We start from the raw sequence: 26,545 nt of genomic DNA on the forward strand, positions 1-26,545 counted from the left end.
TTAACAGAGACCGAGAGGTCAATTTATACAAAAGAATGATCATAAAGAATAGAAACATTCTATTCTAGAGAAAGTAAAAACGAAAGCAAACTAAAGTTTAAGATGTTTACAAGATAACCATTAACTAATAATAGACGACTTATCTATTATTGTAATACATATCCCAGGTCAAAGAACAATTGAAATCAGCAGGGATGTTAAATTTGAAGAAGATGTTGCCTTCTACCTTTCTAAAAATAATGACGAGATATTCACAGAACCTACCACTGAGACAAATGAAGATCATCCGATAGAGAATGAGAGGGAGAACGACACTTCATCTCCTAGACCTACTTCTGATGATGTTGAAAATAACAACAATAAAAAGAGACCACTTTGGGCCAGAAAATTCATAGAAGAAAATCATGTTGAATCTGATGAAGTATTAAAAGTAAGCAATAAAACAAGAACTCAATAAGGTTACTTTGCATTAGTAACAAAATTTATCAAATTGGAAACTTCTAACACTAAAGAAGCCTTATCAAGTCAACCTTGGAAGGAAACCATGATTGAAGAATACATTTCAATATTAAAAAATGATGTATGGAACATTGTACTTAGACCTAAAAACAAATCAGTAATATCTTCCAAATGGCTATACAAACTCAAGTATGCACCTGATGGCAGCATTGAGTTCAAAGCTAGATTTGTAGCACGAGGTTTCTCATAGAAGGAAGGTATCGATTATGAGGAAACTTTTGCTCTAGTTGCTAGGTATACATTAGTTAGAACCATCTTAGCCATTGCAACATCTAAAGGATGGAAAGTCCATTAAATGGATGTTAAGACAATTTTTCTAAATGGTGAAATTGAAGAAGTGTATATTGAACAACCTGAAGGGTTTATTGCTCACAACAAGATACTCATGTATGCAAGTTAAAGAAAGCACTATATGGGCTCAAACAAGCTCCAAGAGCGTGGTGTGAAAGAATAGGCGGCTATCCTACAAAGCTAGGGTATTCTAAAAATGAAGTTGATCCTAATCTATATTTCAAAGTAGATATGATTATTCTGGTGTTATATGTTGATGACTTATTAATTACAGGTGAAGAACATTTAATAAGAAAATGCAAACAAGAATTGACAGCTGAATTTGACATGAAAGACTCAAGTCTTCTTCACTACTTCGTAGGACTAGAAGTTTGGCAAAAGGGGAACTACATCTTTCTAAACCAAGGAAAATATACTATTGATATTCTAACTAAGTTTGGAATGATGGACTGCAGACCAACTTCTACCCCTATGGAACTTAATCTACATAAATTGAAGGATGACATGAATAAATCTGAACTTGCTAATCCTACTCTCTACAAACAAATCATTGGCTCATTGATGTATTTAGTAAATGCTCGTCCTGACATATGCTATGCTACTAACACCTTGAGTCAATTCATGGTTACACCAAAGAAGATTCACTTGATGGCAGCTAAACATATTCTAAGATATCTAAGAGGAACTATTGGCATGGGAATCAAATATGATCAAGTCGAGATAAATCTTCATGGTTTTTCAAATTCAGATTGGGCAAGTAGTTCTACTAAGCATAAAAGTACTTCAGGATGTTGCTTCAGTTTTGGGTCTGGGATGATTTCCTAGTTCAGCAAGAAACAGTCCTTAGTTGCACTAAGCTCTACAGAAGCAGAATACACAGTCACCTCCTTTGGAGCTAGAGAAACTGTATGGCTACGAAAGCTCTTATTTGATCTGTTCAGAGAAGCCTCGAAGCCTACCATCATTCATTGTGATAACAAGAGTTGTATTAAACTATCAGCTAATCCAGTGTTTCACAATTGGTCAAAGCATATTGAAATTCCCTATCACTACATCAGAGATATGGTAGATCGAGATATCATTAAACTTGAGTACATCAGTAATAATGAACAGACAACTGATATTTTTACCAAGGCTCTTGCTAAAGTGAAGTTGGTATACTTCAGAGAAAAATTTGGTATGATTAAATTGTAATTTTGAACATTGAATTTAATTTCAATTCATATGTGTTTATGCTTCTATAATTGTTGCTTCAGAAATGTAATGAAAGGTGACGATCTTTCACGGACATATATATTTAGAAGTTAATCTTTGTAAGGTGACAATCTTACAAATGATAGGCCTGTTATTATGACTGTTGGTCCGGATAGTTCGGAAGTCATGAATAACAAATTCATTATGATTACTCTAGATATTGTTTCGGACAATTAGAGATCATAATTTATGTTATGATAGTGTTCATAGCATTGTGATTTATGTTATTTGAAGAGTTTCTATTTCTTAGAGTGGTAGTGTCAAATAATGTATCATGTGTGGATATTCTAATATCTGGATTCTTTATTACTTCTCCCTTGCTAGAGAGGGAGTGTTGAAAGTTTAGCTTCAGTCGAATAATATTGAGCATCTGAATGTGTTATCTCTGTCTTATATATATATATATATATATACATATGATAATATGCATACCTATATATGTGCAGATATGTATACATATAGTTTAGACAGATATGGTTTAGATCAAGCATATTACTGCTGTTACCGATTCACATCAGGTTCTGTCATTTCGACTGCATTGGATTACTTTTAGAATTATCTATCATCTCCGATCAGGGATCGGGTCTTACTTGTATTGCCTTCGATAAGTATTAAGATCATTATCGAACATATCTTTAGGCATGATTAAACCATTGTATGTTTATGCTTAGCAAAACATTAGTTTATGACCATGTAGGGTCATGACCCCGCGTAGAGTCATGCCCCTATGGGGTCACAACTATTCACAATTATATATATATATATATATATATATATATAAAATTGTTCTCATCGGTGGACAAGGCAATATGAAAGACATAACACACTTGCAGTCCCAGGGTTAATAAAGAAACATTGCAGATTACAAAATGCATTCCTGTCAGCATTCGGCATTCCAGTCACAGCATATTAGAAACATATTTGAACGTGTCTACTTGTCACATTTGAGATACTCAAGTAAGTAAAAGTCTGATATAAATCTGTTATTATTTCTATCAGGGATCCTATAAAATTAACAAAAACCTTGAAGGAACATCCCATGTGAACTTCACATATTGCAGATACTAGACACAAATCGACTAAAACCAAACAAAGCAGAGATACAATTCAAAGAATATGGATCAGAGTATACAGATGTCCATTTTTGAAGAAAAATAGAAAAACACAACTGAAATTTTTTAAGAGAAAAAATTATGAAAACCCACCTATAATATGAGCTGATCAGAATGCATAAGAGACAACCTTCTTCTCATTTGAATATGAAACAACTAGGGCCTTTTGCTGAGACCCATACTGAGAAAACTGTGGCTGCCAACCGTTTCCTGCAATCTTTCTTCATGTGACTAAGCTTGTGACAATAATTGCACTGAACACTCTTCTTCTTTGAAGATGTTGAAGATTCACTTGATCCTTTCTGTTGAGAGAACTGTCATGGCTTCCGAACTGTTGCTTGCATCTTGCAGCCAATAGCCTCTAATTGGTCATTTAGATCTTTGATTTTTAGCAAATACATTGGAGATTTTTCTTCTCATCCATCAAAAACAACAAATTCTTCAGAAAAAAAATCATGACTCTTGTTGGATGTCTCATAAAGATCCTTCAAGATGTCCTAGATTTCTTTAGCTATTTTACTGGAAGGCACTTGAGGGAGTTGATCAAATGTAATTGAGAGTTTGATCAACGTGACAACTTTCCGATTACGTTCATGATTTCATCCCATTTATCCTAATCTGTTTGAACTTGAGTAGGAAAAATTTCTTTACCCAATAAGATTTTTTCAAGACAACAATATTCAAATATCATTATCATGCGTTGCTTCTAGGTGTTGTAATTGCAACCATTAAACCGTTGGCTACTTTCCAACATAATGTTGGTTAAAGATGCCATCACTGAAACAGAGGTTGTTGGCGAACCGTATGAAGGCACAAAATTTGAGGCAGATGCTGCACAACTTGCAAAATGGACCACGCTGGAAAAACAAATTTAAAATGAAAAATAGACTGTAAATGAGCTGCAAAAATTAAAAAAACTATCAGAATAAAATGTTCCTTGTTTTTTGAGAAACCCTAGTCGAGTTTAGGGTTACAAAACTCAACTGCTAAAAAATATGTAGAAACCTATAACCAGAAGCCCGTTTTTTTCGGATTAGGGTTTTGTTGGGATTAAATTGCAGCCAAAAAGAAGGAAAAAACAACAAACAAATACTGACAACACAGTTGTTTTTGGTTGCAAAGACAATCACAGTGTTTTCAAAACCCACCAAAATTGTGTCTGAAATGCTGGAAGTCTGCGTCCCATGATAGAAAAAAATGGAAAATGTGAGTTAAAAAAATCCCCACACTTAGGAGCTTGAAGCTCCATGAAAGAACTTGTGGACTGGAGGGTAGGACGAGTGTCCTTGGAATGTCTCCGAGGTGTCAAGAGGGACCACCATCTCTGAGGAGTCTTGATGGACGGAGTATGCCAATGTTGAGAAAGGAGCCTTTGCGGGGTCTAAACTGATCTGGAAAAGTATGAGGGGGGGGCCAAGTTGGTACTTGGTTTCCTAATCCAAATGGAGACCCGTGAAGGTGGTAATAAGCCGACTAGAGTGTGAGTGTGGCCACGAAGCTAAAATGAATGGTGCCAAAGTCTGGTAGCCTCTTGGATGTATAGGGCAAGGCACCACTGGTTTGTGTATCCGAAAAAGGTAGAGAGATATCGAGACTCCCGAAAGAGGCAGCAAAATCTCCCCCTAATCTCATTGTAAATACAACAATGAAAAATGAAATGATTCTTAGTTTTCAAGGATGATGTGATGTGGAATTGTCTCCTTGCATCTGATGATGCGTCAGAGAAGAACCTGAATCCTTTCCACAGAGGCCCAATCTGACTCTGAAAGTGAGGGTCCCCAAACAATAGAACCCTAGAGAATAGTAGGCCTAATGAGAGTGTCCATGAGGATCATCTTGGACATGGTGTTTTGAAAATATATATTATATTGCTGGCAAGCATTGTGTGACAACAAATCTATGTGCTGAACTTATCTATGAGTTGCATACTGGTTTACAGAATATATATTTGAATAAGAAGCCCTTATATGGTCTAATATGTATATTATATATATCTGTTGATAATAGTGAGATCAGAATTATATAATAGTTTTGTTATATGTATATGTATATTTGTAATACATAATAATAAATACATAGCCTATCCCTTAATCACTCACTAATACCATTAAGAGGATAGGATGGTTGTGTCAGGGTAGGAGGAGAATCCCAAAATGGGTAAGGACATGTATTTCCTATGCTTTGAGGGAAAAAGTCCCAAGATGGGTATGAACGTGCATTCCCAATGCTTTTAAGGGAGCCTTCTTGTATTGGTGAACAAGTGGCCTATGGACAAATAAATTCCCATCCTCAGGGTTGATGTTTAGGAGAGAAGTAAGAATTGGGGCTAAAGTATTCTATATTATGAATGAGTGATTGTTTCTTAATTTAACCTGATTTAAATGCATAGTGCTGTATGTTAATCATTGGGAATTGGGCCTCCTAGTAGGGAATGTTACAAATAGTCATTTCCAAATGCAATCCAAAACTTAGTTGGGAATTTTAGGGTAAATCAAGTATAGTTCTAGTTGAGGACATTAGACTGTCATAAAAATATTCTATTAAGGTCGCATAAGCAACCCTTTTACAATGATAGTTTCCAACCAAAGTCGTTACCTCCTCAATTCAACAAGGTGGAAGATCATAAGAATGAACTTCAAAGGAAGAAGTTGTGTTTTAATCATGGGGAATCATGGGACTGGGTTATTAGTTGTTTCAAGAAGGGATGAGTATGCAACATAGAAGCAATGGCAGATGAAGAATCAGAGGAGAAAGATCTTGAACCTAAATGGAAGAAGAGGAAACAAGAAGTTCAGTTCACAAGTGAACTTTTTTTAGCGGCACTCAAGTATCAGACTTTTAGAATTTGTAGCATTTTACAAGGTAATAAGGTGATTGTCTTAGTTGATAGCATTGTTACACATAACTTCATTGATAAATGAATAGTGACGAGGATGAAATCTAAGGCTTTAAACTTTGAGGGTTTCAAGGTAGTTATGGAGGACATACTCACTGTCCCTTGTAAACAAATAATTTAACAGCTAGACATCACTTTGTGGAGACATCAAATAAGCGAAGAATTCTATGTGGTAGGATGGGTGATGTGAATCTGGTTTTGGGCTTTCAATGTTTACATTCTTTATGTAGATATTATCAAAATTCTCGAATCTCGTTACTATGTTTCCAACACAATGGGAAGGAAGTAATTTTAAAAGGTGTATCAGATGGATGTCCAAGGGTTGTGACTTCCAGAAGGATGGATGTAGCATTTAGACGTCAACAAGTAGAATGGGAAACATATTGCACGATCATTGATAAATTTATTCCTAAAGAAGGGAAGACCGTTTATTGATATGCAATTTATGCTAGACAAACATAGTAGGGTTGTCAACAATATTCCACTTGGATTACCTTGCAAGAGGGGTTTTGAACACAGCACACACCATCGAACCAGAAGAAGTAGTGAAACCTATCATTACCTCATCTTATCACCACTCAAAGAGATAGAAGGAAGAGATTGAGTCAACAATTAAGGTATTGATTTGTAAGGGGCATATGCAGTCTAGTTCTAGCCCTTTTGGTTCTTCGGTCGTATTGGTAAAAAGGAAAGATGGTACTATGCAGATGTGTCTGGATTACAGGACACTTAATATAAAAACTATTAAGAATCACTATCCCATCCCTACGGTTTATGGATTAACTGATGTACTCCATGGTGCAATATTTCTGTAAGATTGATTTGTGTTCCAGGTACCAACAAATAAGAATGAGGAGAATATTGTAACATACAACCCTGCTTTTTTTTGAATTTTTTTGCACTGTAACTCATTACAAAGATAATGTATTTTTTATAATACTGCTGTCAGTTTTTTTAGAACACTGTTCAATAACAAGGCTGCAATGGCAAGGTTTTGGATATATTCCATTCAAAACAGAGATAAACATTACAGAATCACAGATTATGTATAGATTCACATTAACTTTACAATAGCTGAGTGAGGAGATTGAGATTGAAGTACTAAAAGACTGAATTTAAGAGTAATAACTAAGATACCTGTTACAAGCCTGCTATAGGCTGCTACAACAATGCAGTTCCTGAATCAGGTGCAACCTTTGTCCTGAAACTCATCCAAATGTGCTCCCAACAGAAATACACTTCCACCCAGATATTAAACCTCAGGAATAAAGAATATGGGTTGGTGCCCACTTTGTTAATGAAAGATATTGTGTGGTGTTGTTTTTTATCTAAAAGGTTTTTTCGTGTGAAATTCTGTGTTTGCTTCTTGAAGTTTGCTCTTTCTACATTTCACCTGGTTACATGTTTTTAGAAGTACCCTGGCACCCCCCCTCAGTATTTTCTGTGTGCTCTTCAGGATTGACCCTCGACTGTGTACAAAGGAATTTGAAATGATGAGATGACATTTCCACTGTCAGCTTCTGCTGTAGTATGAACATAAATATATATAGAGGTTAATTATGATTCTAAGAAGGGGAGGAAAAATAGTGTGTATTGATTGAAATAGAGGAAGATTTCGCTAGCTCATTGTTGTAATTGGAGGCTTTGCAATTGTATCAGTATGCAATATGCATCTATTGGAGTAGAGGGCTTTAGCAACTATTTGCCTAATAATCTTTTAATATTATTATGGTATAAGTGCATTAACCACTATTAAAGCTGGTTTTTCCCTTATTGAGGGTTTCCATGGTATAAGAAATATGAGTCTATTGAGTTGAATTCTTTAATTTCCACTATGTTATTTGTTCCTATTTTGCAGCAACGTTTATCTCTTCTAAAAGTTACCATTTGATAAATTAAGTAGAACAATAGTAAATCAATTTTTGATTGTTTAATTCTTCTACAAGTTGAGAGTCTATGGACTATTTTGGTATCAGAGCATTTTTTATCTTTCAGCAATTTGTGGAAGTTAGTTTTTGTTGGACAGTTATTAGATCACAAAAAGATAACAAGCTACTGCCTTGCAATCCAGATTCCAGATAGTCCGCTTGAAGGCAGAGTAAAGAGGTGAAAATGGAGAAACCTTGAAAGTCTGAACAAAAGATTGGTGTCCCTTGAGAATAACATGGATAAAATAAAATAGAAATGGTTACAGCAATAAAAAGAACATATGAACCAACTTGATACCCATTTTTTCAGGACCCTTTGAGTTATCAATGTGGAATACCATTTGGTTATTGTAGCTTGCATGTGTAAATGTCTCCATGTAGGTGTGACTCACTCTTGTATGTATTGCAGGTTAGATCTGTAATGTGTCATGCTACACTTACGTAACTTATTGTGAGTGTATAAATGGAGGCAATTCCTATGGCCTCTCAATCATTTTACATCACTTCATCCCATTTTATAATAGTGGTATTATTGTTTGTTCGATTGTGGGTCTGTGAAATTAATCTTTCAAAATAAACATTTGTTCCAACTGTCAAATGCTGATGATAATATGTGTGGTTTGGGCAAAAAAATTGTGGAATAAACTATATATGCACTGACATCAAGATAACCATGATATGAGTTATGGTAACATTGTTGGATCCACAGTATGACAGTAACATTTGATGGAACAAATATTTTTGTCTTCAGTACAATCACATAATCTCAAAATGTTATTATGATTCACCAATGAGTTCTAGCTTGTTATCACGGGTCATGGCATTACCCATTAGGCTATTGCTATCATTCTATGGGTAAGGCTGAAATGAGTTAAACTTTCTTGTTGGGATATTTGCAATATATTGTCTTACAGAATGATAATAATACAATGTGCATAACTCTTGTTTTCGTAAGAAGCACTGTGGCTTAATGCTAATGCCACCATTCCTTTCTTGTTTATGTTGAGATGTGGGGCTCGGGCATCACATTTATACTATGGTAGGATTAGATACTAAATGTTTCTCAGTATTACATTTATTGTTAAATAGTAAAATACAGCTTCAGCCAACCAGGAACACCTTTCCCTTTTGGATGCTGAGAAATGTTTTTATGGGGCTCTGGCATCCAACTAAATATGCAAGTCTTCACTTTGAAGACAAGCCTATCTTTAAATGATAGCTGGAATTTTATCATATATTGTTTGGCAAGACAGAGCTTCTTGCTTTGATATATAATAAACAAATTATAATGACATTTTTAACTTGCATGTATCTGAATGTTCACTTTCGTGCTGCAGGGTAAAGAAGAGGCAAGTAACCTACGAAAAACTGAGAGGGAAAATCGAATAAGGTATCCCTATGTATGTGTTTTATATAGGGAATAGACCAGGCTTAACTTTCTTTGGTATATTTGTTATTCCCAAACTTCAAGATCACTTATGTAGAATAATAAGTTGACTCTTTAATCAAAAATTATCTGATCAGCCCACCTATGGATCTAATGTTATCTCTGACTGTGTCTTCTCAAGTCAAGTTTGCAGCAAATTTGAAAGTAAAAAATGCATGGACATCTATGCATGGTACCCTGTAACATGGATAGCAGGTTCATGGTTAGGTTAATCATGCAATTGACCTTTTGTTGGTTTTTCCATAGCTGACGTATTTCAGTAGTTGCCACCTAGGTTTGATGCCATAACTAGGCATATGTGAATTACTCTAATAAATTTTTGAGTAAATTTGATTTTGTTCCTGCTGTATATTGCTGAAAGACTGAGCATTTTCAGGATTGCTCTCTTACTTTTTGGCTTTTCGTTGCTTCAGAGTAGCTGTAGAAGCAAAGAAAAGACGCAAACAGAAGGCAGCAAAGAAAGAAGAACTTCAACTGCAGCTGAAGGCAACTGACAAACCTGCAGGATTAAATGAAGAACATCAGCAGGAGATAGATAGCCAAGACAAATCTAGGTCCAAAGAGAGTTCTGATCCCATGTCTGCTGAAGATCAGTTGAGTTTTGGAAGTGCAAAGAAAGATGGAATGCTTCCAGATAGCATTGTGAACTTCCTTGCAGGCCGTGAGAAGTATGTACCAGCTATGCGCACATTTTTGATCTGTTGATATATTATGATTTATTGAATAATAGAAGCTATTGAAGGAGTGGACTCAACTTTTTAATGCAACCTTACTATTTGTTTTATGTTCCTATTTGATTATTATTTTCATTTATGGAACATTTTCTTTTTATAATTAGGATTAATGTGGATTAGAGATGTGTTATATGGAACGCATACTTATCATGCTTATGTATTTGTTGCTCTATATATTGTTCACTTCACTGAACCAAGTTTTTGAAAGAAATCCAATTTTTGACATGATTCTTTAGATTTTCCTTGCTTCTCATCATTACTGACATGGACAAGGAATTGTGTACTGGTATGGTATAATTAATCACTTTTCAACATCCAATCTAATCAAATCATTTTTCCAGAGTATTCTTAGCATGTCAGGAAAAGATTTGGAACACCACACTGGATGGTGAATATTAGTATAAAAGATTGTTGAATATTAAAGTTTATTAAAATGAACTATTGATAATAAATTAAAAATTTAGTGTTTTTTCTGTTTTACCGCAATTAGGAATGAAATTGCCTGGATTTGAAACCAGAAAGGGTACCTATGTTGATTCCATTGGGTACCGAGTTCTTTAACCCCAGAATTGCCCAGGTATGTCCACTAAAAAATGGGCCCTGGGTGATTCACAGGATACATTTTTTGTTTAATTTTGTTAAAACCTCTTCAAAACCTGCAGATTTTGGTAACTTGGGAATTCTTGGTCTGCAGACATGGCTGCATTTGTTTCCTGTAGTGTTGTTGTGGAAGTTTCAAACTGTGCATACAAAATGGTTGAGAATGGGGTTGAGTGATTTCTCCAGAGTGCAATGCCTGCGGTTGCACTTGAAATTCCAGGCCTCATATTTTGCTTGGTTTGGCTAGTGATTTCTTCTCACTTGATGATGTCCTTTGCCACATGCAAAAACATCATGTTTTCAACTGTCATCCTACATGCGTTCGATAGTTACAAGTGATTGATAAATGTCAGAAGCAGGTCCAGTTCTCTGAATATTAGCCCATTCTTTTGGTTGTACATAAAAGCAAGAAACATTTGCTACAACACTAAATTGAATAAAATTGTTCAGATGTTATCATTATGCTACTTAAGCCCAATGGGAAACCTTCCAACAATATGGTCTTCATTTGAAGATGCTTTTAGTATACCTATATCAATGCATACGTAGATGCACATATACAGACAAAAATATCATATACACACACACACACACACACACACACATACAGATATATATGACAATAATTTTTTCAATAAAGCATTTAGTTTCATTAAAGGGTTCCTGACAGGTGGCTAGCTGTGGCAGGGGTGCAGCATACTGCCAAAGCTAAATTCTAAGGTGAATAACCACAAGGGTTCAAAGGTCAGGAAGGAAGAACACAATGTCATATGTTATTATGTCAAAGATGTAGGAGCTGAGATGAGAATGTTTCAACAAGATAGTTTAATGCTGAAGACACGAGGGTTAAGATGAGAATATTGTTGAGATGATGTTTAAGGCTAGTCTTCTTAACTTGTTTTGCTTATCAATGGTTTTACAAATTTAACCAGAATTTTGGTCAATGTGGTTATACTAATCTGGTAATTGTAAGGTGTGCATAAGTCAGTCAAATGGTTGCACGAGAAAGTGTGGTGCTCATTTTCATGAAAAATATTGTTGTTGTTTTTATAAATATAATTACTATACATGTTCCTTATGTGTACAGGTCGGCACTGCAATCTTGTGCATTAAGACTAGTTTTTTTGTTAGTATATAAGTGGTTGGAGAAAAAGTAGTTATTTCACCCCATAACTTTTGGTTTGATCAAATATTATTTGATCTGTTTGCCGTTTCCATGAATGAAAATATTAGAATCTAGATAAGTTTGTGCTGATGTTCAAGAGCCAATGTCCATCGGTTACGAGCTAAAATTAGTAATTGCATAAAATTTATGTGTATTAGATACATTCAGAAGGGATCGGGGTGTTCTGCTTTCTTTAGGATCACATGAATTAAAATCTCTATTGCCTGCAAGAAAATGTAGCCCTATTTTTGAGATCTGAAGGAAAAGGACTGAGAGGTATAATGTTGCTGTTAGTATTCTGAACTCTGAAGTATTTAGTAGGTATAATCGGTTCCGTGATTGATTGATTTTGCGTTGTATTCCCTTAACTACAACTTTCTCCCAATAGTTATAAAGAGTCTCTCATCTTATTTGAGAGAATTATAAAAGGCTGAGAAATAAAACACCTCAGAGTTCATGCTGGAGAGTTGAGAATGAAGACCATTTTTTTCTCCTTTATTTTTTTTTCAGAGCCATGCTAGTTATCTCAAAAACAGGTGCCAATAATCTATTCAACTTAATTTGAAGCCTGAGCTATAAAAAGAAAACTAATGTATTAGTAAACTCAGGAGTTTTTATTGTTCTCATATTAACTTCAAAACCCGTGCTATATGTTCATTGTGCTACCTCCTCAGGGCATGAAATTGATGTAGTTTTCTAACTTTCTATGAAAAAAGGTCAAGAGACAACATTTCCAAGCATTTGTGCCAGCAGCACGCACTTGGAACTGAACTTTTTATCATATAACTTATATGCTTGCACTATATATTTGTGATTTATTGCCTGGATTCTAACATGGTATTCCTGCAGGTGTGTAAAAAGGCTGTAAGACTCTTTGTGGTGGTTAATAGCACGATTTTGATTGTAGTTGCTACATATGGTTTTTGAATCATGTGCCATCTGTATAAATATAACTGTCTGACTTTTAAGTTTCTTTGATCAAATGAATATTGAATTCCATCAATAATGGGGATAGCAAATTTCAAAGATAGGGTTTGATGAACAAGATTTTTCAGTTTATACAAGGGATTGTAAAACTACATTTGTGGGGGCAAAGTTGAATCTTAAAGAAGATAAGGTAAGGTAATACTTCATTTATAGCGGGAAAAACAGATCTCGAAGACCACAATGTTAGGTGATTTTAAATTTTAAATCTTTGAAACTTGAATAATATCACACTTGAGGTTTTTAAAAGACCCTTTTTTTTTTGGTTACAATCATGTGCCATATCAAAGGTGTATTTTGCCAAAGTCTGTTTGCTAGTGTTACTTGAGGACATGTCCCTGCCCTAAAAACCCCAATCTCCGTATTGCATGTTCTGGAGACTTGGGGATGCCCCCACCCTATTCCCTTTTTTTGAAAACTCACAGGATACTTGGGGACTTAGGGAAAAATTTGGGGACATCCCTATGTCCTGCAGATGGTTGGGGTAGCTTTGGGGACTTCTTGGAAGTCCTTGGAACATATGGGCGTCCTTGATTAGATGGGCAATGACAACACTTGAATTTTTTTTAATCTTTTATAAAACTATTCTTTTTTATATTAAAGTGACCCCTATGTCCAAGTTCACCCTAACATGCTTATTATTGTTTGGTAGTTAATTCTTGCTACTTGGGGTCCTCTAATTAGTATTTGACAACATCACATTAAGAATGGTGAAATTAAGAACGTGGTTACTATTATGGTAAAATAATGAATGTGTTATTAAACAAAGATCATAAATGATCTATATATACAAGTATACACAAAAATGTTTCTATAACGAACAAAGAGAGAGAAACAGAAAACATTATTAAGAGAGAGAGAGAGTTTCCTTAACAAATAGGAGTTTATGGAAACATTACCAAAAGAGTGACCATTAGAAAAAGATGGAAGAGAGAGTAAATATAAACTATCTAATTATAGCTTCCCTCAATGGTCAATCTATCTTCAAAAAATAGAAATTTGCATGTCCTCAAAAAGCGTAAGAGGCAGCCTCAAGGTGTTTAGAGAGATTTGCATGTTCTGCAATGTTGGCCTGTGGCTAAGACCCTCCCTGCTTTTGCTGGTCAAAAACAATGCGTGTTCTGCATTCTTGGATCGCATGACCAAATTTGTGGCAATAGTTGCATCGGATTCGCTTCTTCTTGGAGCTATTTTGAGACTGAGCAGATGATTGAGATGGGCCTTTATCCTTGTTAAAGGATTGGGCTGAAAAAGCTTGTTCAGAGGAGGATGAAGGAGAACTGTTGCCAAACTGTTGTTTCCAATGGTCCTGCTGCAGAAGTTTGGTGCACAAATCTAGAAATTTGAGCTCAACATTAGAGGCACTAATGTTGAGTGTCTCAATAAAGTGCTCATAGGATGATGGTAGACTTTTTAGAGTAATAACCATCATATCCTCTTCCTCCATTGTATGGCCGATGGCCTCAAGCTGATCTATGATGTCTTTAATCTTTAGAAGATGTTCCTGTAAGGACATGTGCTCATCCATAATAATAGAGAATAACTGATTCTTTAGAAAGAAGGCTCTGCTTTTATTTGATGTCTTGTGGAGATCCTTCAGTGTTGTCCAGATCTTTGCAATTGTCTTACTAGATGGCACTTAAGGCAATTGATCATCAATAACTGAAAGCTTAATAAGCATAACGACTTCATGATTACACTCATCAAACTTCTCTTGAGTAGCATCAACTGTGGTAGGACGAATCTCGGTACCCAGAACAAGCACTTCAAGTTGGCGGTACTCTAAGATCGTCATTGTTCTCCGCTTCTAGGTGTGCAGTTCTTTCCGTTGAATTGTTGACTACCTTCCAAGAGAAGATTGTCAAGAGATGCTATGATACATTTATTCAATGCAAAAAACATGAATATCAGAAATGACATGAACTTTGAGGCAATTTGACAAAAGACCTAGAAAACTTGAAGAGATACTTGGATAAGAGCTCAAAAAAGTTAGATAGAATCTACTGTCATATTTTGATTCCAGTGGCTCGAAAATTGAGGCACAAGAAATGATGCACCCAGAAAAAAGTGGGACTAACCCAATTGAAATCTGTAAAAACCCATTAGGAATATGCGAAAAAATTGTTAATTTGACATGGGAATCGAGGGTTTTCAAAAAAACCTTAGTCGGATTAAAAACTTGAAATTTTTTACAGAGTTCATGAATAGAGGGCAGATTTGAAAAGAAGGCAGATTTTAATCCATGCAAGGGGTCGTGTTAGCTGAAGAATGCAAAAGATGGAGGCAGAAATCATGAGAAAGGTTAGAGAAGCATCGCCTTTGAGCAAAAATGTAGCAGAAAAACACTAAAAATGACGACAAAACTCACGCATGTTGTAGAAAAAGAGACTGTGGGTGATAAAAAAGACTACAAAATGTCTAAGCCATTGATAAGAAACAAGAAAAACGTGACTAGACTTAGAGACGCGTTTGGAATAGGAGGAAGATGCCCACGATCTTGAGGAGAAAATGGAATCTTAATGACCTGCGATTTTGCACAAAGAAAATTTGAAAAAAAATTTGGATGCCGAATCCCTAGTCAGGTTTGGAGGGAAAAAAATGCAAATTTTGAACACTCAGGCAAATATTTCTAAAATTTTGAACTAATAATTTCAATTTTTTCGGAGAGGACAGGAATTTGCTCTTTTACCATGTTATGGTAAAATAATGAACGTGTTATTAAATAGAGATCATAGATGATCTATATATACAAGTATACACAAGAATATTTCTATAATGAACAAAGAGAGAGAAATAGAAACATTCTGAAGAGAGAAAGAGAAAGTTTCTATAATGAATAGGAGGAGTTTATGGAAACATTACAAAAAGAGTGACCATTAGAAAAGGCGGAAGAGAGAGTAAATAGAAACTATCTAATAATAGTTACAACCATGCTACACACTAAGAATCATATAGCAGACTATTTGCAAGGTGTTGGAAAAGTCTGAAAAGTGCATTACAGACCTAAAACATTCATTTTGATGTCATTTTGTGGCAATACATCAGTGCTGGGTTGCTCTTGGGTTGATTTGGGTTCTTTGTGTAAGATATGCTGAATATTGGAGGTTGCATCAAGGTACCATAATACTGTAACAAACCTTTATCATGATTGGAACTGTATAGCAGACCTTTTTGTATTAATATCAATCCACTTACAATGAGTTGGAGGTTTAGTTTCAGAATTAAATGAGAGTAGTGTGTTTCAATTTCGAAGGTGTGTTATTAACTCATTATTCTTGTTGCTACTGACAATGAATTCTGAATTATTTTCTTGGATTTATTTCAAATTTTTATGTTATTATTTTATATTACATGCACATTGACAATAATTCTAAATTATGAATGCATATAACATTGAGTTTGACAATTGAAATATTATATGTTAAAGATTTTATGATGTTTAAATGGCATGATTTATCCATGTTTTTATTTGAATGCAATGTATATATGCAGACTTATATTTTATATTTTTGCTATATTTGTATAGCTGTCTCCTTGTCATCCCCAAATTTGGTTAAAAAATTTGCTGTCCCAGAATCTCGTCCCCTCGTCCCCTGCCATCCCCCTCCCGTGAACTTGGGGTAACACTGTTTCCATATATATAAATGCGGTCCATTGGCAGAGGAGTGTTTGCTCCTTCACCATATCTGTCATGTTATACCATCTATCCGGTGCCCTAGATTTGCTTTCCTTAATATATATTGGGTTGGGTCCTGTTGCTGTGTAGACTATAGTTGGTTGAATGTTGACTAGATCCACTATGGCTGGCTCATATTTCATCCAGCATTCTCTGCCCTAAATATTAGGAAACCTGGCCTAAAGCATTTTGTTCAAAGCATCTATTTAAATTATCAAACCGACTAATATATAACAAAGTTGAATTCTTTGGGGAAAAAAGAATTTTATAAGTAGGAATGTTATCCAAAGCAAGTCAAAGTGATATTACTAGTAGGATTCAACTGTGTAGTTTTTGAGTCAAACTCATTGACCCATGATTCAAGCATGGTGAATGAGTTTGACTCAAAAGCTACACAGTTGAATCCTGATAGCAATGCCGCAAAAGGAGTTCTAGTTTAATTCACACCCTTCAGATTATATAAAAATTATTCTATATCAGGAATGCTTTTCTTCACTTATATTTTTCGATAATCGATTATCATCCAGCCAATTTCTGTGCATTAACGGATGTTGTGTGGGTCCTTCACCCATGATATGCAGAAAGATCTACATTATCCTTTTGAAGGTACCCAGATAAAGGGCTGGTGTGAACCATAATATTCCTGAAATGCATCAACTACCAACCATTTATTAAATGGCTAACTATGAACTAAAACTAACATCCTAAGATTAGTAAGCTATAAAACTAACTACTAGTAATTGGGCTGGGCATAATACAAATAAGCTCTGCCTTCAAGTCAAACAACTGAGCACTTAAATAACAACAAATGTCAGTTTTTGGAAACCTACAGAGGCCAAGGCTATCTGTGGCCCCACCCAATTGCCATGCCAAGGAACAAGATTGTTGACCAGTATCTGAAACAGAAGTTAGGGTGATGTCTAGGCCAGCACTTGACCCTTCCCATGATCTTGTGCCGAAGCTCTCTCCATCAGGAGCAAAAGTTAGAGAAGCTCCTCAAGTTCTTTTTGGTGCCCATGTTTCTATTGAAAAATAGCTTCTTAAAGATTAACCTTAAATTCCCGGGGAGCTAGAGCAGGAGGAATAGGAAGGTTTGGACACCTCTGCACGAGAAGAGACTAAGTCACTAAAGGCTTAGTTTTACTGATAAATGCAGAGAGCTTATGGGCAGATTTAATCCAAACTTCCTTCTCAACTTTGGATGCAATTTTTCCTGCCTTGAGCAGGGGATTGGCATTGTAGTGACCAATGCAGCAGAGAAGGCACAATCTAACATCATGTTTCTTGAAAAGAACAGGACAAATCAAAGCGAACAGAACAAATTTTTTTATCAAACATTTCTAGTGCATGAGAAATATTCCTGCAGCTCATCTTGAGTATGCTTTTCTCAAAAAGATCTTTTGCCAAGCATTGCCTGCGGAAAAGCCAAAGCAATTAAATTGAAGACATTGAAAGTATTTGTCAAGTCTTAATGGAATGCCATACAAATAAAAGTAAAGCTTTAATAGTGCTTATAATGGGACATTCATTTGAAATGATAATATTTGAATACTTTGCTTGTGGTAAATAAAACTCTATTCAATTATGTCTTGCAGTATGCAACATGACAGGAGAATCTTCTACACAGTGGGGATCCATCAAAAAGTCTAAGCATACTCAAGAATAATCATTTAAGGTTGAGTCAACCTGGATTCTGATTCTTACAAAGTTTTGAAAGTTCTCACCAAATCAATTCAATGATTGGTCAAGCAATATGCTGCTTGATTGTCTTTACAGAAGAGATCCTGCCATCTGATTTCTTGTCTATTTATCTCATTCAAACTAGATTGAGTGTATCTATCTGCAAAAGAACCACAAATGTATAATGAGTAATTGTAAAGGCAAATTTAATTTGAGAAACAATCTGTATCCCACCAGCTAATTTCTAATAAATATTCCTAGAACTGTCATTCTCTCAGCTATTTGCAAATACTTGCTTTAGATTGTAGGTTGATGCATATAATATCACTTTTTGTGCACTAGCAATTTGATTTTTAAGCTCGGCCCCAGCTATATTTGTTTCTCTTTTACTATTTGACACAACTTTTTATTTATGTTTGCAGGAATTTTCGAGTCTATTTCTCAAAATGAAGTCTTAGCGTTTTATAAAAAAACAACTCAATGACAGAACATAATGATAAAAAACTATGTTGTGTCTAAGAACACAACAATACGAGGGAATCCAGATCTAATTGTAATTTTTTGAAGAAACACAATTTTTTGCATGGCTTGATTTATACTAAAAAGCCCAATGCTTATTTTATTTTCAAAGATTGAGTTTTTTACCAAAGTCTTGCAGAAAAGCTTTCATATAGCATCTTATATAGTTGATCTTTCTTTCTCAGGAGTTGGTCATTTTGCCAATTTCCTTTTTCTGTTCATTTTACGAAGAATTTATAGGAACCCTTATTGATCTTGGTGACTTCCACAGCTTCCATCCTATTAGGTTCCATAACCATTATTCAAGTAGTTTTTAATGGTATCTTCTCATTGTCTCTTGCCTATTTTGTACATGAGTTATCTTAAATTCCTTTTGCTCATCTCTTGAATGTTATAGGGGCTTATTTTTCTAGACTATGACAACAGATTTTCCTGAGTACATTACATTTGTCAGTTCATGTGCATTTCTAGAAGCAAATTAATAGTTGATATTAATGTCATAGCAGACTATTGGATAAATTGCTGCTAGTGACATGGTAGAGCCTTTTTTAACTTAATTTTATAATCCTGTATCATGAATTATATTTTCCTTGATGGCGCATACCATATTTGGAATGAATTTGGGTTATTACATTGTGAACATGCTTCAAAATGTAATGATCCAATGTGAAGAGTAACATACCAGACCTAGGGAATATCATCCTTAGGTTGGGCCTCGTGTAAATTATTCCTAGTTGTAATATATTCTTTACCTTTTCCCAACTAAAAAATTGCTCTATTATCACTTTCATGTTGCCAAATTAAGTCCTTGATTAGTCAAACATTAATTTCTTGGCCTAATTCATTTCAAATATTCTTGTCTACAGGCATTTGCAATTAAGCTCTGCTGGAACAGATGATAACCGTGTTGCATCCACATTAAAACCTAAGAAGAAGAAAATTAGGATAAAACAGAACGGCAATGGGACAGGCAGGTGAGTGAATTTGTTGCTCCTTCCTTTGGCTGTCCTTGTCTACTGCTATGATACTGGATTGGTGAACTACACAATTTTATCATATTTAATTTGATGCAAATAGCCAAGAGGACTTTAAGCATTAGTCACATGGAACTTACATGAAGCTTCCTTTGGCTGTCCTTGTCTACTGCTATGATACTGGATTGGTGAACTACACAATTTTATCATATTTAATTTGATGCAAATAGCCAAGAGGACTTTAAGCATTAGTCACATGGAACTTACATGAAGCTTCCTTCTTAAAAAAGTAAGCACACTTTGTTTCTTTTTTTGCAGGGTTCAAGTGGTAGTTTTGAAGGATTTGTTCCCATCAGAACGCGTTCAGAATGCCAAGCAATTTCTACAAGAGAGACAATCACATGTACGCAGGTCAACATCTATGTTAAAACACTTAAAGTGATTTCCTTCTCTCTAGGAGAAATCGTGCACAATAGTTCTGAACTCCTGGAAACGTGCGCTTAACCAAATTTTGAGCCTTTTATTGATGGGATGGTGGATTGAAGAGGGCTATAAAAAACTACGAAGATTGTAACATTAGCTAAAGTAGGCATTTATAATGATGCTATATTGGTTCACATTCAGTTTATTCTCTGTGGGATACAGTAGAATGAAAATAATTTTCATGGCTTATCTTATTAAGGCTTTCTTAGGGGAAGTCAAGTTACATGCAGAAAAGGGGGATGCAAAAGCATCTGCCAACTAATCGGTAATGGGTTTCAAAAAGATTATCAGGAGAAATCAATTTAATCAAGTAGATGAGCTTTACCTGTTATGATGCTATTTTCTTCCGTTATTGTCACGTCATGCAACAATAACCTTATCTGCTACCAAATTGTCATCTGTGACCTGGAATAAAGTTGTGACTGCATACTGTTTTGGCTGAACATGAGACCTGTAATGGACTCGACCATTTACTATTTAACTATTGACGTAAATCATTAACAGAGTGTAATAGCAATTTAATTTTACCCCTTGTTTTCTTTGAAGCTCTTGCAATCTGTTATCATCTTCATTACTAATGTGAAGAATTAGCTTTTGTTACAAGCAAACTATGTACTGATTTTTGCTACTTCTTTCGAAGGGCTTTATGTTTGTTAGAAATACCATGTTTTGTTAATGCAAAAAGCATCCAAGACTTGTGGCATTTTCGGCAATACAATATTAGGTGTGGTTCCTTCTTTATGGATTTCATACAAAGAATAACCTTAAGATTCTATTTTCTTTGAAGCTCTTGCAATCTGTAGATGAAATCAATTTAATCAAGTAGATGAGCTTTACCTGTTATGATTCTATTTTCTTCCATTATTGTCACTTCATGCAACAATAACCTTATCTGCTACCAAATTGCCATCTGTAACCTGGAATAAAGTTGTGACTGCATACTGTTTTGGCTGAACACGAGACCTGTAAGGGTTTCTTGACCATTTATGATTTAACTATTGATGTAAATCATTAACAGAGTGTAATAGCAATTTAATTTTACCCCTTGTTTTCTTTGAAGCTCTTGCAATCTGTTATCATCTTCATTACTAATGTGACGAATTAGCCTTTGTTACAAGCAAACTATGTACTGATTTTTGTTACTTCTTTCGAAGGGCTTTATGTTTGTTAGAATTACCATGTTCTGTTAATGCAAAAAGCATCCAAGACTCGTGGCATCTTGGGCAATACAATATAAGGTGTGGTTTCTTCTTTATGGATTTCATACAAAGAATTTTGTCCACAGCATTATGATGATTATCATTTTATTCCTCTGTATTTTTTGTTGTTCTTTCTTTTCTCTGCTGCTATACTTATACCGTTCATCAATTTTTTTGGTTTGGGATGGCTATTTTTTTTTACCTTACCTCATTTATATGGGGTCATATTGGGGGTAATTTATTTCGGAAGCCAGACTCACCTGCACTCAACAGGAATTTCTCACCAACTAGACTTCAACCCCTTGGGTTCAATTTATGCTATCGACTATTTGGAGACCTTGAAAGGGTTCTAAATACTATTTAACAGTAAAACATTAGTTGCTTGCTTTAAATGGATCGTGTGCATAACATACACCTTATTAATTGCAGGACGTGTTAGTTTTTAAATGGCTATGCTGTGATAATGTAAGTTTGTGCGTTCTAAATTCATATTTTGATATTATTAGGTACTAGTTCAAAAGTTGTCTACAGAAGACATTTGGCTTATTGGGGTTCTTTATTGAAGATTGGATGCCTAAAAGTTCATTTAATGATGGTTCACAAGAAATGAGTTTTAGGTTAAAACATGTCAAAAACCATGCTGTGATATCTGGTTAAAATATGATTTATATAATTAAATTAACAAGTGGTATTAGAGCATGTTCCTGCCTTTGGGGAAAAAGTGATGGGGAAAATTATAACGAGTCTCAAATAAAACAAGAGATCAAAATATTCTGAAGGGACTACTCCGTAGGTAGATACTATATCTTTTGACAGTGATGATGTGAGGGGGAATAGGCAGTCAGCGGTAATAGAAGGATTCCGGTGAGAAACGAAGTCAGAATTTCTAAAGATAGACACTCCACAAACCCTCGAGCTTGGACTGACAAAAACACACAGCAATATACTCCAGCGACAAGCCCATCCTATAGGGATACCAAAAACGGAAGAGAAGCACTACGAATAGAAGAAAGAGGAGAACATGTGTTATAGACCTGATAGAATGAGAACTACGACAAGCAACTGATATTGAGGTATCTTCGATCCTTACAATATATGTGATTATCGACAACACGTAAAGACTTGTGCAACTGCAAACAAGCATGAAACAGACTAGAAGGTAATCTTTATCATCGACAATCACATTCAGGAAATGTTAATGGATAGATATTGGTACGAATCAGGTGGACCAGGACTATGCAAACAAATGAAAGATTGGTTTAGTATAGGAGAACATTGGAAGAGAAATCAATATTTTGGCAATGACAAGTCACAACTTATTTTATTAGGGAATGCAGAAAACAATAGTATGCAGAGATTTAAGATAAATTTAGTAAAGTCCCAACGTGGAATATTACACATGCATTTGACAGAACAAAATTGGATCCTGTACAGATAAAGCTGAAGATTTAAAGATGCAAATTAAGAGCATTTTGCATACAGTAATACTGTAATAGTGATCGGCATGACACGAAAGGTTCTCAGCAGCTAACACTCTTAGAAACTAAGAATTTTTATTAGTGGCACTTTTGAAAGGCAGTAGTGGAGCGGGGAAACTCGTTAAAACTTTTGTTGAGATTTATTAGTTCGTGCCATCTATTGGATCCATTCAAATCATTTTTCCAATTAGATTAATCAATAGAGAACTTCAGCAGAGAAAAACTCAGATAGAGAACATAACAGGAACCAAATGGCTGGAATATGCCAAGACTCTCTACGAGTGTGATCTAGGAGAACGTAGAACTATGGAAACAGAGACTACAGGGGAGTTATTCAGCGAAAAGGATATTATCCAAGGCATAAGGAGGTTAGTTGCCGGTAAAGTGCAAGATATAGATGGGCTTCAAGCTGAATACTTAAAATGGGGTGCTGAAACCCTCACACCACACATCACTAAAATTTTTAACAGTGTCAATAGAGAAGGTTTCCCTATAAAATGGACAACAAGTGTGGTGATCCCACTCCACAAAAGTGGAGATATAAATAATCCTTCTAATTACCGAACCATCATGATCAATTCACTTTTTGGCAAGTTATTTGGCAGCTTGGTAGAACAAAAAATCAGCAACTGGGCTGAAACGGAAGGCAAACGTGCAATAGGGCAAGCAGACTTTAGACCAAAACACTCTACTATAGATCATGGCATCACTATTAGACACTTGATTGAGAAAGTTTGGGACACTCCGGGGAACGAGGCTTTTTGTTGTTTGATGGACTTTAAAAAAGCTTTCGACACAGTGCCACGTAATAAATTATGGGATAGAATGGAAGAGTTGGAAGTTCCTAAAGAACTTAGGTCAGCGGTTTACAGATTATATGAGCAGGTCAAAGCTAAAATCAGAACGACAGAAGGGCTATTAGAAAATTTTGTCAGCAACATCGGGGTTAAGCAAGGGTGTCTGCTATTTCCAACATTGTTCGGGCTCTATATTGACAAGTTAGAAGAGTGGATAAACAAGACCAATGGTGAGGGGGTGCAGCTGGCCCACTTCGTGATAAGATTGCTCTTATATGCAGATGATCTCATAATTCTTGCTAGAATAGCTAAAGGTTTGAAAGAGCTCTTGACAACACTAGAAATTTTTTGTCATGAAGTAGGAATGCAAGTTAACACTAGCAAAACCAAAATTATGATCTTCTCGCTGAAGAAGAATAGGAGCATACAAGACGAGTTTTTATTTGAAAATAGACCACTTGAGATTGTGGAAGAGTACAAATACTTGGGCATCGATTTTCATAACAAACTCAATTGGAATACTTGCAGATCAAAAAGGATCCAAGGGGGTTGGAAGGCGTTATACTCTTTACAAAACAAGTGTAGGAACACAGAATTATGGGATTGGACGACCATGAAAACTCTTTTTGGTTTGCTGGTCACTTCGGTTAAAAGAATTCAAAAACACTTCATCACATGCAATCTTAAAGTCAAGACCACAGTTCCGTATGAGATTCTTTTGGTAGAGGTGGGTTCCTTTCCATTAGAAGCCATTGCTTTGGGCCGGATGATAAGCTACTTAAAGAAAACTCAAGGGCTGGAAACACATCGTTGGCCCAAGTTGATCATAGAGGAAAAACTTGTGAGGCTGAAAAACACATGGATGAAGCAAAATGACAAATGGATGCGAAAATGGGATATCAACATCCAAACTTGCCCGGATAACATTATAGAAATAAAAAAGTTTGTCAATGAAAAATTTCGCAATATTCTGTGGACAAGACGCATAGGGCGGAAAAAATCTTATTACATTAAAGAATTTAATCCCACTTCTAGTCATGATGAAAAGGCCTATATAAGAGCACCTATTAACTGGAAAGCAAAAATGTTGATGGCACAACTTCGAACTAGTTCACATTAGTTGCGATGTGAAACTGGTCGGTGGCAAGTTCCAAAGGAAAAGTGGGCAGACAGAACATGTTTATTTTGTAATATGGGAATAGTTGAGACAGAGCAACACTTTGTCAAAGACTGCTTGGCTTACAATGACATCAGATTTGGTTATACAAAAATATTGCAGAATAAGGACTTCAACTATTTATTCGAGAAAGATCAAGTGAAGAGAGCAGCGGATTTGATTACCAAACTTCAAAGAAGGAGAGACAAGTTAACCAAAACTTTGCAACTGACTAGTTCCGCTCTTGACTCGGGAGGGTGATTGCATGGGTCCCATAGACTACTTTAGTCTCGTGGACATCATTAAAATCTATCATATCATATCATATCAATCACATTACAGAATTTAATAAAATTAAATATAATTTCTATTGTCTATTGTCTATTTTCTATTTTATTTGATTATTTAAATCTTATTTTTCTTTAATCTTATTGGATCACTCTAGATATAATAGAGAGAAAAAAATCCCCCCCTCGCTCCCAAAAAGGCAATTTTTTTAAAGATCTTTGAGCACAGATTGTATGCGTTTTATTGTCATCTATGTTGTTTACATGCTATTTTTGTGAATGTATATTCTGGTTTTAATTTTAATTTTTTTAATAATACGGTGTGTAAATTATATAACTAAATTATTAATTTTTAAAAACTATGAATATTATTATTTATTATATAAAATTCTTTTTTCATAAGTTAATGTTGACAACTATTACAAGTTGGATTAGACAAACTAATAATTATAAATTAATTTTTAATTTTTAATTTTAAGTTTATTTACAATTTTAATTGTAAATAATTATCTTTTTAGTATTTTTTGATTGGTAAAAGGTTCGAGTCAAAATCTTTAATTAATTAATTACCTGGTTCTTCTGATTAATTAATCAGGGATTGCTTAATCCATTTACATAGCTCATTAATAATTTAGGGGCATTTTCCTATTTGCATCATTAAGAGTTTCCAGATTGTATTCTTGATTTGATATTGGCTTTTGTAACTTTGGTATAAGCTTTTTATGATTATGACTTCCCTTTATTGCTGCAAAATATGTTGTCTCTGCTTAAATGACATGCAAACATTACTTCTTGATCAAGATTGTTGTTAGATTAATCAATTGAACGATTTAATTGTATAAGGTCACCTTTTGATTATCAAGGAAAGTATTTTAACAAGAAATCAACATCATGTAATATTTAAGATTAAAAAATTGACTACAACTATAATCTTTGTTATATCCTTATTAGAACATTTTTGTTGTCCTTGATTAATATCTTAATTTGGTGCCTCATTTAGAAGTTGCTGCTATGGAATGTATTCTATTAGATTTTTTAATTGATTACTAATTGTATCTTTGATTATTATTTTAAGATTATAAATTTAGAATAACTTAATTACGCCGAAGGCGTTTCCAATATGAGATGGACGGAGTTGTTTTTGTATATCAACGGTTTACAATCCTTTAAAATCGTTGGACCGACAATAGAAATATGTTTGGTCGTTGGATATTTTGTCCACTGTTTACAGACTATGACATGGCCATTTACACTGTTGTCCTGCCCATCAAAATTGTGGATTGCATTAATGCTGGGGCTGAAATTGCCGGAGTACAACGTAAGGCTAAAAGTCCGCATTTCCCTCCTCCAGAAGCATCAAATTACT

General features: G+C 34.9%; 1 protein-coding gene across 1 annotated transcript in view; it reads left to right on the plus strand.

The window, feature by feature from the left end:
* LOC149562985 (UDP-N-acetylmuramoyl-L-alanyl-D-glutamate-2, 6-diaminopimelate ligase) overlaps positions 1-20,807 on the plus strand; it is a 41,417-nt gene extending 20,610 nt beyond the window's left edge. The window contains exons 2-5 of the mRNA XM_089826426.1: positions 9,338-9,390; positions 9,861-10,115; positions 19,672-19,779; positions 20,098-20,807. Of these exons, the coding sequence (XP_089682552.1) occupies positions 9,338-9,390; positions 9,861-10,115; positions 19,672-19,779; positions 20,098-20,221 (540 nt within the window). The 3' untranslated portion in view covers positions 20,222-20,807. The remainder of the gene's footprint in view (positions 1-9,337; positions 9,391-9,860; positions 10,116-19,671; positions 19,780-20,097) is intronic.
* Positions 20,808-26,545: the final 5,738 nt, after the last annotated feature.

This window comes from Cupressus sempervirens, chromosome 4 (genome assembly GCF_028749045.1).
Source record: "Cupressus sempervirens isolate cs-2001-9-10 chromosome 4, ASM2874904v1, whole genome shotgun sequence".
Taxonomy (NCBI): Eukaryota; Viridiplantae; Streptophyta; class Pinopsida; order Cupressales; family Cupressaceae; genus Cupressus; species Cupressus sempervirens.